We start from the raw sequence: 13,432 nt of genomic DNA on the forward strand, positions 1-13,432 counted from the left end.
CGGACTCAAATGAATGAAATTAAACTTCTTGTTAGTTGTAATTCAGCAGTTTTATACTGGAATTTTCCTTCTAAATTCCATTTTTCAGCTGATTAATTGAGGAAAGGTTATGCTATAATAAATGTGTTTGTCTTTAAGGTACCACACTATTGTTTTTATGGCAAAAGGCAAATAAGCTTATCTCTCTAGATACTGAACTGGGGTTGTTCAGGCTCAGTTACATATGCTAGAAAATCATGAATCAGGTACCCAGTGTTTACTGGCATTGCAAAAAAGGAATCATACACATCAAAATAGATGACAAATTAAGAACACATTTGCAGAATTACAAAATATATACTTTTAGAGAAAACCATTGCAGAAAGAAAAACCCTGATGAGATGTTAATTCTGGTTGACAAAGGAACTAGTCTCCCACGGACATGTAATATCTGCTGGCATCCCTCATTTCACACTCATGGAGTAATTCAGATCTGATTATTTTGATTGAGCAACTGGAAGCTGGAGACTGAACATTGTCATCATTTGTCATGGAGTGTCCAGGAGGTGGCAGCAACATGCTGCATATCTAGGGACAATGACTTCTCTTTCTGTCTCACAGACACGTGAGCAAGAGTGTTGTTGTTGTTGCTAAGATTTATACAGTGCTTTTTTTCTATAAAAAATGTTTAGGGGTAGTCTCATTTTCCTACTCATATTGAAATACTGCCCTTCAATGAGGCCAAACTTAGATTCACAAAATGTTTAGGGATATGCGTACCCTGCGTCCCCCCAGGAAAAAAGCACTGGATTTATATACATACTGCCCTTCTTCATCAAAAGATCTCAGGGTGGTTTGCAAGATACTTTTTTTTAAAAATAGTTCAGTCAACAGAGAGAGATGTGCTGTGATCTGATGGTGAGTTGAAGGGATGGAACCCATGAAGGAAACTTAGGAGGGTCCATTTTATTGAATCTCACCCATGTGCAAGTCCGCACACACCTTCTCTCTCATTCTATTCTCTGTGCTTGGTAACAATGCAGTAAGTGTTCCAAGAAGCAACACAAAAGGGAAGCAGCTTTTTGATTAGTTAGAAATATTTCTCATTTGCCATGCTTGCTGTTCATCTGCTCAGGTGCTGATCTGAGCCTTGAAAAGCTCGTAGAGGTGAAACAGGAAGTGGAAAAGAACATTGCTCTTCCAACTTTCTCCTTCAGCGTAATATTTATTTATAAGGGCATACATACATACATACATACATACATACATACACTCTGGACGGATCCCAACAGAATATTAAAAGCATTAAAACAGCAAACATTAAAAACTTCCCTAAACAGGGTTGCCTTCAGGTGTCTTCTAAAAGTCAGATAGTTGTTTATTTCCTTGACACCTGATGGGAGGGCATTTAACAGAGCGGGCGCCACCACCAAGAAGGCCCTCTGCCTGGTTCCCTGTAACCTCACTTCTCGCAGGGAGGAGACCACTAGAAGGCCCTTTGTGCTGGACCTCAGTGTCCAGGCAGACCAATGGGGGGTGGAGACGCTCCTTCAGGAGATAGTGGGCTGAACGATGGGGGGTGGAGACGCTCCTTCAGGTATACTGGGCTGAGGCCGTTTAGGGCTTTAAATGTCAGCACCAACACTTTAAATTGTGCTCGGAAATGTAGTCGGAGCCAATGTAGGTCTTTCAGGACTGCTGTTATATGTGCTATGTACCTTTCCAGGGCAGGAGTAGCTAACCCCCCACACCACCTCATGACAAAGGGATGGGGACAATTGGTGACACACCTCAGAGGTTTTGCAAGTACCAAGGGAAGGCCTTAAGAGTGCAGTTGCACCCACGGGCGTCAGAATTAGACCATGGTAGCACTGCATGGTTTGAGTGGGCAGGTTTCATTCACACACGCCCCTGTAGATGCTAACCATTTGGGAACACATCTTTAAAGCCTTGCAACAGGCAAACACTAATGCAGGAGGCAACAACAAAAGAAACCCAGCCCTGTGAAGGCCTGGGTGATTCAAGGAATGACTAGAGATACCCAGATGGGTTGTGACTGGTGATAAATCCTTCACAGTAACACCTTGAAAATTGGCTTCCTTTCCTCGTGTGGGTTTTTGGAACCACAACAATATCTTGTGGGTTTTTAAAGTATGGATAATCAGAGTGTGGAGAAAGTAGCAAGAGAAGCTAGCAACAGATTTGAGAGTGAGGTGGTGGCAGTTATAAGCACACGATTAATGATTATTTGAGACCAGAAGAGGGCAGCATGGCACTAAATTATCTTAGCTTGTTTGAAAAATCTTCTGTTTTTAATAAATCACATCTTATTGTATATCCTAGCAAGGTGTGTGTGTGTGTGTGTGTGTGTGTGTGTGTGTGTGTGTGTCTGTGTGTGTGTGTGTGTGTGGATATACATCTTGTTATATACATTCTTGCTAATAGTACGGTGCAGTTTGGAAGAAAGTCTTGTAGCTTTTCTGCGATGGCCAGCAAACACTCTGACATCCAGCGAGTGAGGGGGGGGGATTTCTTCCAACCCCACCCCCCAGTTCTTCCAAAATGACAAGCACAATGCATTGATACAAGAGTTTTAAAGAATTGTCGGAGTCAAAGTTTCCTTCGGAGGTCAAGGAAATGTCCAAACCAATATAATTGCGTCAGGAATCCAGAATGTGACACAACCTTAACAAAGTCATTTTGAAATCATTTGACAGTAAATTTCCCTGTAAGTTCCTAGCCTAGAGCTGAGGAGAATCCTTTGCTTTCTAACTGCCTTCTCCTAGACGATCCTGATTTTTCAAATGTTAAGTACAAGCTGGCTCTTGATGCAGCCTGATGGGCACCTCAAGGCGATGCCAGAGCCCCCTGCAGCCAGCAAGAAGAGTGCCGTCAAGAACTTGACATTGAATGTGTCATGTCACGCAGATAGATGGTAAATCAGAGGACTGAGAGCTGCCATTTGCAGGACCGACGACAACAACTGTACATATCTGTGGGGTTTTCATATTGCTTTAATATGACTGGCAACCAGCAATTTAGTGCACATTGTTTCTGACAGTGTGTCACTCTGGCGCTCTCCAGATGAATGATAAGCGGTTTCAAAGCATGTAGATTCCGCCTTTTGGACAATAGCTTCAAAAAAATAAAAACAACAAAAGCCCTGGGATCAATTCAGGGAGTGAAAAGCCCACTGTGAACTCGTTTTTAAGGAATGTTAAAGGATCGTTTTGGACGTAGTCAGAACAATTTATTTATTCATTTGCCATTTGACTCCTTATTACTGCTACCCTCAACAGGTTCTACCTGGAGGTCTCTTGCCCTGGGTGCCCCATGGAGATAATAATAATAATAATAATAATAATAATAATAATAATAATAATAATACCCCGCCCACCTGGCTGGGTTTCCACAGCCACTCTGGGCAGCTCCCAAGAGAATATTAAAAACACGATGAAACGACTCAATGAAGTTAGTTAGGCAAGGGCTATAGAGTGTTTGCCCATCAACTGATAAATCTGAGACTTATCAGCACAGAGCTAATCTCCTCCTAGGGATAATTAAAACCTATTCTGTGCTTGTTCATGGATTCTGAACTGCTCAGGGACTGGGAGTAGAGATCTGCAGTCCATATCTAGTGCCTGTGTAGAGGAGGTTACCTCTGGTTTCCTAAAGGCACAGGTTATTCATCTGCAAGTGAACAGCCAAGGGCCCAGTGCAGATGTAATGTTCTTGGTTTGTAAGTGTTATGTAAACTATGGTTTCCCAGTTCTCTTGTAACAGGAAAATTAGGTTTACCATTACGGCATGCCAAGAAGAAGAAGGAAGTAGGGATTGGACCCAATGCTGTACTTGATCAAATAAGCCATGGGTTTTTTAGACTGGCATTGTTTTGCCTGAAGCAAGCTCCTCAAGCTTTTCCTTAGGCTGCTGGGCAGGAGACAGCCGCAGGCTCTGCCGACATTCCTGGGCACGCCATGGCATATATTTGATTATTGGAAGGCCAAGGTCTTACTATGTGCCCCTAGGAAAATGAATGTAGTATCCCAACATTCTCTCTTCCACTAAGTAGAAACCTGTGCACTTCAAGACTGGTGGTAATGATCCCAAATTATAACTGGGGAGAGGTTTCATATACTAGGGTTTCAACTGAGATAGATATAGATAGATAGAGATGGATAGAGATACAGATATAGATGATAGATGATAGATGATAGATGATAGATGATAGATGATAGATGATAGATGATGATAGATAGATAGATAGATGATGATAGATAGATAGATGATAGATAGATAGATGATAGATGATAGATAGATAGATAGATGATAGATGATTGATAGATAGATGATAGATAGATAGATGATAGATAGATATTTAAATGGCTGCCTAAATATTTGCAGATGCTGCCACTTCGAAGAATTCAACCGTCATCACCGGGTGCTATTTAAGTGTTCTGATTTTTCTGCAGGTTAGCCAATATACATTTGCTATGTGCAGTTACCGAGAGAAAAAAGCTGAGCCTCAAGAGCTGTTGCAGCTTGATGGATACACGGTGGACTACACAGACCCACAGCCAGGTAGATAAGTCGACTGGTGCTCTTTATTATCTGGTTGCCCGTTTGTTTGCTGAACAGTTATGGGCCTAATCAGGATTTCTTCCATTTATTTCTGCAAGCTGCTTGTTTTCTGTTTGTTGTTGCAAGCTATGAAAGGGGTACTTAAACTGGTGCCCTCTGATCCCACATGATGTGAGAAAATCCTATAGATTACACTTGCTTGTCATTAAAAACTGCTCTAAGTCTCTGCATCCATAATTATATGATCCCCAAATCGTACTCACGGGCAACTGATTGATTCGTGTGTGTGAGGCAAGGTTTTCTTCCACATCTCTCCGAAGTCTTTGATTATGGGATATTTGATTATGATGGAAGGGTGGCTGCAGGGGCAGAAGTCTTGGTAGCCAATGCCATAGATTAGGGCTGATGGGCCCGTCTGTTAACACTAGGGAGGAAAGTATGAGGAAGGGCTTTGCAGTAACTTGTTGCTCTTCAAGGAGGTTGAGTACATGCCTGTTTAAAGACTTGCCTGGAGACTGCAACTTCTTAAGTGTCAAGAGCAGAAATAACATCACATGTCACTTTCCAAGGGTTGGTTGTACATTATGTGTGTCCATTTATTTGTAGGGCTGAGAGAGACCCCTGTCTGAAACCCTGAAGGGGTGCTTCCAGCCAATGCAAACACTATGGAGCTAGATAGTCCAAAGGTCGGACTTGGAATAAGTCCACTTCCTACATTCCTAAGTTTCATTTGACCCTAGTTGTTTGCCCCCTTCTGCTTGCTGGATTGGACGCTAAAAGTCTTTTGCCTGAACGCTCATACAAAGCAGGGGCTTCAGATTCCCCCTGTATCTTGCAGCTTGCTGCACCACATCACATTTCCTTCTGGAGAATCTCCTGGCCTTCAGGAGCAGCTTTCCTGGAGGCATGGGAGACTACGAGCAGGAAGGGAGAAAGCCTCATTGGGCAAACCTTGCATTTAGGATCCCAGCCACTGAATCCCAAATCACATCTCCAATTGCTGCCATTCTAATTGCTGGTTTCTGGTCTTCTTTCAGGTTTGGAGGGCGGCAGAGCATTTTTTAATGCGGTGAAAGAAGGCGACACGGTGATTTTTGCAAGCGACGATGAGCAGGACCGGATCCTGTGGGTCCAAGCCATGTACCGAGCCACTGGCCAGTCCCACAAGCCTGTGCCCCCCACTCAAGTTCAAAAGCTTAACGCTAAAGGAGGAAACGTGCCCCAGCTAGACGCCCCAATCTCTCAATTTTGTAAGTAGAACAAGCTCTAATTAAAGCAAAGAGAGAGAGAAGAAGTGGGGGGGGGGTGCTCAAAAGGTTGCTTGTTCATGAATGGGGGAGCAGGGGCGGGCTCCAACTTTTTCAAAATACATTTTTCATTGGTTTATCTTCACATCTGAGGGTTCTGGATGCTGTGTGCAGTGGACTGAGAAAAGAATCCTATTGGGAAACATCCAGAGTAAAGTCTAAAATGCAATACTTGATGGAAAGGTTCTCAGAAGATGTCTCTATAGGGTATTCCACACTTGTTCCTTACAACAATTGCATAAACATCCACCCATAATTTTCAGTTCTTCTCTGTGCTTTCCATTTTTTATGGGACAAACCATAAGGACAGCCATATTCCGTCCCATAACAAAACCAGCTGTTTATGCCAGCCTTCCTCAGCTTGGTACCATCTAGATGCTTGGACTACAGCTTCCATCGGACCCAGGCAGCATGATCAATGATCAGGAATGATGAGAGCTGTGGTCCAAAAACATATGGAGGCTACCAGGTTGATACAGTGCCAGGAATCAGCCATCAAGATTGGTGTTTTGATATAGGACAGCATAGGCTGTCTTCTGCCGGTGTCGTTTTAGAAAAAGCAGATGTAAATGTCCCCTAACACCTTCTGTATCCTCTAAATCAGCTGTAGATCACAAGCACATTTTTTTTGCTTTATATGTTATCCAAATTTAAACAACCAGGAACCCAGGCTAGCAAACTGCACAGAGAGACAGGATTGTATTTGTTAGTTACAGGAAACAAGAACCTCTTAACCCAAGACCAAATAAATCTGTGGTGCACTCGTGGTTTTCAGCCACTAGATTGCAAATTTTTCATTGTAATAATCAACTTACTGTTTTTCAACTGTTTGTTTTAAGAGTTTTAAACTCCACAAGCACGTAACTTATTTCCATTCACAAATGTCACCTTTTAAAAGAAACGGATTCATTAGCGGATTCATTAGCAGTGCAATCTTATGCGTGTCTACTCAGAAATACGACCCATTGGATTAAATGGGGTTTGTTTCCAGGTAAGTGTGTATAAGATTGCCAACTTAATCATGAAATTTGAGAGATATTTATTTATTTATATTGTTAATTATGTATCCACCCTTCCTCTCAAAGAAACCCAGAGCGTCAAACAGAAACACAAAAGAAGGGAGAATTTAAAATCAAGTAACACTTTTAACTAGCTCAGAGACATGATTTTGGGAAGAGGTTTAGCATAATGGTACTAATTGTGCTGCTAAGATTGTTAAGTTGTCCCATGGAGAAGAAGCTAAATTAATTTCAAGCACAATCTTTGGTGTAGGACGTTGACCACTTTCAGCTTAAAAAGTTGGTTTGGGGAGCTTACTCACGTGAGCCCTATGCAGCTATTGCAATCAACATGTGGAAGAAGGATCATAATTACACCATGTGTAGATTATACTGCCTGCATAGGGACTTAAATAAATAGATGGGCATAGGGTAGAACCTGTATAATCCGTACATTGCAATGTAGTAATAATAATAATAATAATAATAATAATAATAATAATAATAATAATAATAAATTTTATTTATATCCCGCCCTCCCCAGCCGAAGCCAGGCTCAGGGCAGCTAACAACAATAAAACAGATCTGTACAACAATGTACAGATTGAGTCATTTGTGTCTATGTGGATTGGGGCCTATTGTGCGCCTAACCTCCTTCGCAAATGTATGGTATGCCAAGGAGGTGGAGTTCATGATTCTCCCATTCTCCACAACTTAATTATAACATTTCCAGAGGGTTGTGGTCACTTCCACATGGTGGAATCAACCAATTGCGTGAACAGTAAACCCATGGTGAGCTGATACACTCTTCAGCCTTCTCACTAAGACTCCTGAAAATCAAAAGTTTCTAAGCAGCCCAAAATCAAAGATTCTGCCAAGTCAGCATGGGTTTGTACATCAGCCTTTCTTGCCCTCTCATGTGTTGAAGGCTCTGGTAAATTTGAAATACATCAAAAGCGCTTGCCTTTACATACAAACACCTCGCTGCTGATCATTTCCTGCTTGGCAGGGGGTTGGACTCGATGGCCCTTGTAGTCTCTTCCAACTCTATGATTCTATGATTCTATGTTTTAGTTCCTTTTCCCCCTGCAGAGTATATCTGTGAGGGTTTTTAAAGTTTTGAGAACTATTTAGATATGCCGATATCGTTTTATCACATGCTTGCATAGCTTGGACTCTTACTCTGACTTTATTATTGCCCAGCAAAAGCTTGGTTTTCATTTCAGTACGAATGAAAACATGGCATGATGCAGACCAGTTGAAGGTTGTTCCTTTCATGGTTTCCCTTCTGTTGCCCATTACAAAAGGAAAACTTTCATTGACTTAAGTGGCAGTTTGACTGATTGGTGGATTGAAATGCTACAGCATTGGGCCTTATAATGGCATGTGCATCCTCGCTCCCATCACCTTTAGGTGTATGTGCACACACACACACACACTGCACACATTAGGACAGCCCGTTTTCATGATTCTACTGACATTACACGTTTGTGACGCAGGTCAGGTAAGTAAACAGCATACTTTTCTGAATTGCTTGCACAAGGACCCCACAGAGCAGTCTGATGGCCTTTCCTAGCTCTGTGAATGGCTGGCTAATCCAAGAGTGAGTCATAAGAATACTTATTATAATCTAATACTCTTCCCCAAAGCTGTGTTGTTCCCATTCCAAGCATTCCGTGTGCTCTGTCTTTACCTACTTGGCACCTTTCAGGATTCTGAATTTCCTTTTTCGCTCTTCAGTTCTTAAAGAATGGTCTCCATTCCCCACAATCCCTAGCTGGCGAAGTCAAGAAGTGTGGGACATACAAATCTCAAGCCCATGGGATCTCCCTGATCAGCGCCGGGAGCCTCCATAATGATTTCTAAATGGTCCCCCTCTCCTCTTTTGGACTCCTCATAATCCTGCGGTGCTCCTCATCTGAGAACGTACCACATTCAAAATGAGACAATGGAAATTCCAGACTTAGCTACGGCTGCCCCAGATTGCTCGCCTGCTTTGGGATGGGCCAAGCATATCGCAGAATGTGACCCCTTCCCCGGTCCATCCCCCTCCTTCAGCCTTGTATATCTAACACCATGTTGAGCAAGACTTTGAGGCAAAGAGAGAGAGAGAGGAAAAGACAGAACATGTCAGGGCGCTTGTGCACACATTATGCGTTCCTCTTAGTGGCTTAACGGCTGAGCTCCTTATATTAAAAGATCTAGTGATCTGGATACCCAGATTCTGCCAGAGTTATATTCCTAGCATAAAAAGGTAAAGGGACCCTTGACCATTAGGTCCAGTTGTGCCCGACTCTGGGGTTGCGGCGCTCATCTCGCTTTATTGGCCGAGGGAGCCTGCGTACAGCTTCCGGGTCATGTGGCCAGCAGGACTAAGCCACTTCTGGCGAACCAGAGCAGCGCACGGAAACGGCGTTTACCTTCCCGCCAGAGCGGTACCTATTTATCTACTTGCACTTTGACATGCTTTCGAATTGCTAGGTTGGCAGGATCTGGGACCGAGCAATGGGAGCTCACCCCGTCGTGGGGATTCGAACCGCCGACGTTCTGATCGGCAAGTCCTAGGCTCTGCGGTTTAACCCACAGCGCTACCCGTGTCCCTCTATTCCTAGCATAGCTGTTTATAAAACTGACCAGCTGATAAGAGCAATCATGTGCTCCTTTGTGGAATATCTCTTCCCTGGAGACATTCCCTTTCATTTGCAGGCTTTGTTTCGCATCCACATCATACATTTAAAGTACACAGCTTCCCCTGTAGAATCCTGAGAACTGCAGTTTATTGAGGGTGCTGTGAACTGTAGCTCTGTGAGGGATAAACTATAGTACTCAGGATTTCACAGGGGAAGCTGTGTGTGCTAAATGTGCTTTAAAATCTGGAAAAAACGTGGAAGTAGAATTGGCTTTTCCCTGCATTTCTCCTCTGCTGGAGTAGCTAATAGGGCAACCGAAATGAGTTTCCTTTCCAGAAACCTATCCCTAAAGAAAACATCAAATGCTCCATCTTAGCAAACGGATGCAGTGGCTGAAGGCATTCCTATTTCTTCTGATAATTCTGTTTCTTCACAAAGTGATTGAAATATACACATATGCCAACAAAGACAACCACAGCAGAGTATTATGAGGGTAGAAAACTGCAGACCTTTTAAGTCCTGGTCGAGAGAAAATGACTGGTAGGTAAGATGTACGGCTATAGGTAGCTCCAGATCGCTGAAAAACTACCACTAGAGGTTGCTAAAGGTAATCCATAATCTCGTAAATAATAATAATAAATCACCATGTTCATACAGTCCTGAGCTGAAACAAAGTTACCCTTGGGTTTATCTACCACTTAATTGACAAAGACCTCTAAGTGGTTTACATAAATCAAGGGAGGGGATGAAGTAAACAAAAATATTGGGGCGAGTGCATCTTGCAAATGCATAATATGTGCACAGGCCTTTAGCCCGAACCCATGCATCGCAGCTGCTCCCCCCCCCCCCCCGCCATGCTCACCAAAACACCAGTGAGCTCAGGCTGTGAAAGGTCATGCTTTATTAATGCCTGCATATTTGCATCACTTTTTTTTCTTGCATCAGAACACCAAGCTCCTTGTTAAAATGCATCAATGGGCAATAAAAAATATACGCAGGTAGAGATGTAAGCATCAGAAGTGAGTCCTTTTTATGCACACATGATGATGACTGCCAGGTATCACACACGGAAAACAGAACAAATCGTTCAGTTCCCATGTAAATCAAGTATTGCATTTTAAAGGGTTTCATTTCTCTATTTTTCTTCAACCACAGAAAGGTAAGTACTATTGTGAGAGAAACGCTTTTATTCTTGTGCATTTAGCTTGCATATCCTTTTTGTTTACTTTTCCTTGTTCACAGTAGCATATAGTTCTTGGCTACATGAAAGGCATGAAAGAAAGTACACATTAGAGGCACTTTTCATTAGTGTAAAATTTTTGCTAATGTTTTCATAGATGACATAAATTGCCTAAAGATGGCAGAGCTGCATTGTGTTACTGACCAGGAAAAAACAACAACACTCCGTTCTTACGATGAAGCTGTCTGTAAAACAGAAACTCGAGAACGACACATTTTACAGTTGGGAAACTTGGGAATAATACTGAATTCATTTGGTTCCCACCTAATTTGTCTTAGCAAATGTAAACTTTATGCAACGCTCGACTTCCCGTATGATAGCTGGCTTTCAACTTTGAATGAAACAGATAGCTTTTATTTAAGTATATAAAATTTAAAAGTGGAGTGTATTTTTGCGGGCATTTTAAATGCAGAAAACAATAGATCCTGCTATTCATCAGTTTTATAAAGTCCAACAATCCCATTTTTTTGTGAGAGACTGGTACTTTTGTTATTGCTTTTTGTTTCTACCAATAAATCAATAAAAACCAGCACTTTAATCCTATGCATGTTTATTCGGAAGTAAGAACCACTGTGTTCATTGGAGCTTTCTCCCAGGAAAGCATGCATAGGATTTCAGTGTTAGTAAGCTAGAAGGTTCATGCTATATATGCTTTCAGTAAAAGGAAAACAAAAATCTACCCAAAGCCTTTGTTCATTACTCCTAAAATGATGCACAACACCCTTTGGCAATATATAAAGTTTCATGAAACGGCCACTTGTCTGGGGATATCAATTTTTATCTGTTCTGTTTTATTACTGGCACGCTAGCCAAAATGCACACACAGACACACACACTTTCATTTTTAAACCTTCTTTTAAACATGAAAGATTGTTCAGTACTTGTTTCACATATCACCTGTGCTTTTCTTTTCCTTTCCGTTCTTTCGTTTTGTTTGATTTGTGGTATCTGTTCTATTTTACGATGTTGGTCACATCACGTGCAAAAGATTTGGCTGTTCTTTTTGAGAATTCGTGTGATCCTTTGTTTCACCCTTTATATATTTTGTATATATATTTATATGGCTAGGTTTTTGAGCTTCATTTAAAAAAAAAACAGCTGTTAAGTGTTGTTGTATATTCGTGTTGTTTTAAAGTTTCTTTATTTGTCTTTGATTTTCTTATTACTCTTCTTATTATTTTTTTGTTTCATTCTTTGCTTGAACCCAAGTACTCTAGCTGCTAGGTTAGAACTCCTGTCTGCTTTCCTGAGCCTTGTTGCTAGCCTTTATGTTATTCTGGTTTGTTCCTTCTTACCCTGCTAACTTCTAGCTGGACTTAAGGGTAAGTGCTTCCCTGTAGCTAGCACAGATCAGATAATCAAGAGTCGATTATCTGACATATGCAATGTGCTTCCCCACCCCACCCCTCCTCTTAAATCTTTCTCATGTTTAGATTTTGTAGTATAAATTTTCCATATTATTTTCCTGAATTTAGGTTTGAAATGTAAGTTTTCCATACTGAAATTAGGATGCATGTGGTGTTTGCATAATTGCCTTCTCTCCCTGGCTTTCATATTGGCATCAACTGATCCTCTTAGTAAAAGCCAACCATTGACATTTTCTTTTCCTTTTTATTTTTCTTCTTCTTCATCCCAAGGTTGTAAATATGAATTCACATCACAATGAGACTGTAACTATTACCTTTCTTTTGTTTCATGGAACTGACATCTAGTTTTGACTGCTTTGATGCCTGACAACAGATCATTCTGCACTTTGCCAACCTACCGTTCTTTTTTGTTTTGTTTTCCCCCGTTCCAATGATTAGCTTGGTGTAGTTCACCAGCAGAATGGTGTTAACCCTGGACACTTCCAAGAATAGAAAGGTAGGGCAGTGAGCCTTATGAGGGAAGGTGCTTTATGTTAAAGTGGTGGGGAATTAACAAGAGCAATAATAGTTCCCTGCGGGCGCAAGTATGACTGCTTATTGAGTAGCAGTTTCCAGTGGTCTAGAAACCAAAAATGTGTGTCTTATGTGGTGATCATTTTGGTAACCTTTTGCTTTTTCGTTTTCCAACATATCCATATGTATAACCACATAAGAGAGAGAGAGAATAGCTTAGAAGCGACAGGGTTTCTTCCTTTATCCCATCCTCACCTTTCCCCCTCTTCCACCACCGCCACTAAAAATTAAAAATTAAAAATAAATCCATTAAAATGAATGTTTTGGCATGCGATCTCATATATAACTCTGCTTTAGCAAAACAACAGTCTTTTTAAAAGAAAGGAAATGTAAGGGATCTTTAGCTGCTAAATCATCTTTTTGTTTCCTTTCCCCTAATCCTGGTTTTTTTTTAAAAAAAAAAAAAAAAAGACAAGCTGAATCAGTCCTAATAAAAACAAGTCCCCTTCCCCTCCATGTTAACTTTTAAACAATATGCTGTACTAATTTTTTTATTTATGTTCAAAAAGCTGTTCCTCATACAAATGGTGAGTGCACCTTTACTTAAGAGAGAATTGGAGCTTTTACTGGTCACGAGAGCTGGCAAATATGTACCTGGAGTATTCTGAATGCAATAATGAAATGGAGCAGTTGGGTTGCTGTCCATGAGGCAATACTCCTTTCCCCCCTTTTCTTTCTTTTTTTCCATAAGCATACCCTGGATACCAGGCAGAATTTCTTCACCACTTCTAGCAAATTCTTTTCTTTTCTTTTATTT

General features: G+C 41.3%; 1 protein-coding gene across 14 annotated transcripts in view; it reads left to right on the top strand.

Moving 5' to 3' along the window:
- The window catches only part of CADPS (calcium dependent secretion activator), a 347,764-nt gene that overhangs the window by 183,044 nt on the left and 151,288 nt on the right, over positions 1 to 13,432 (top strand). For all 14 annotated transcript variants that reach the window (XM_083723209.1, XM_083723203.1, XM_083723210.1 and 11 more), the window contains exons 10-11: positions 4,452 to 4,560; positions 5,598 to 5,810. In XM_083723209.1, the coding sequence (XP_083579335.1) occupies positions 4,452 to 4,560; positions 5,598 to 5,810 (322 nt within the window). The remainder of the gene's footprint in view (positions 1 to 4,451; positions 4,561 to 5,597; positions 5,811 to 13,432) is intronic.

This window comes from Podarcis gaigeae (assembly GCF_964106915.1).
Source record: "Podarcis gaigeae genome assembly, chromosome: 2".
NCBI classification, from domain to species: domain Eukaryota; kingdom Metazoa; phylum Chordata; class Lepidosauria; order Squamata; family Lacertidae; genus Podarcis; species Podarcis gaigeae.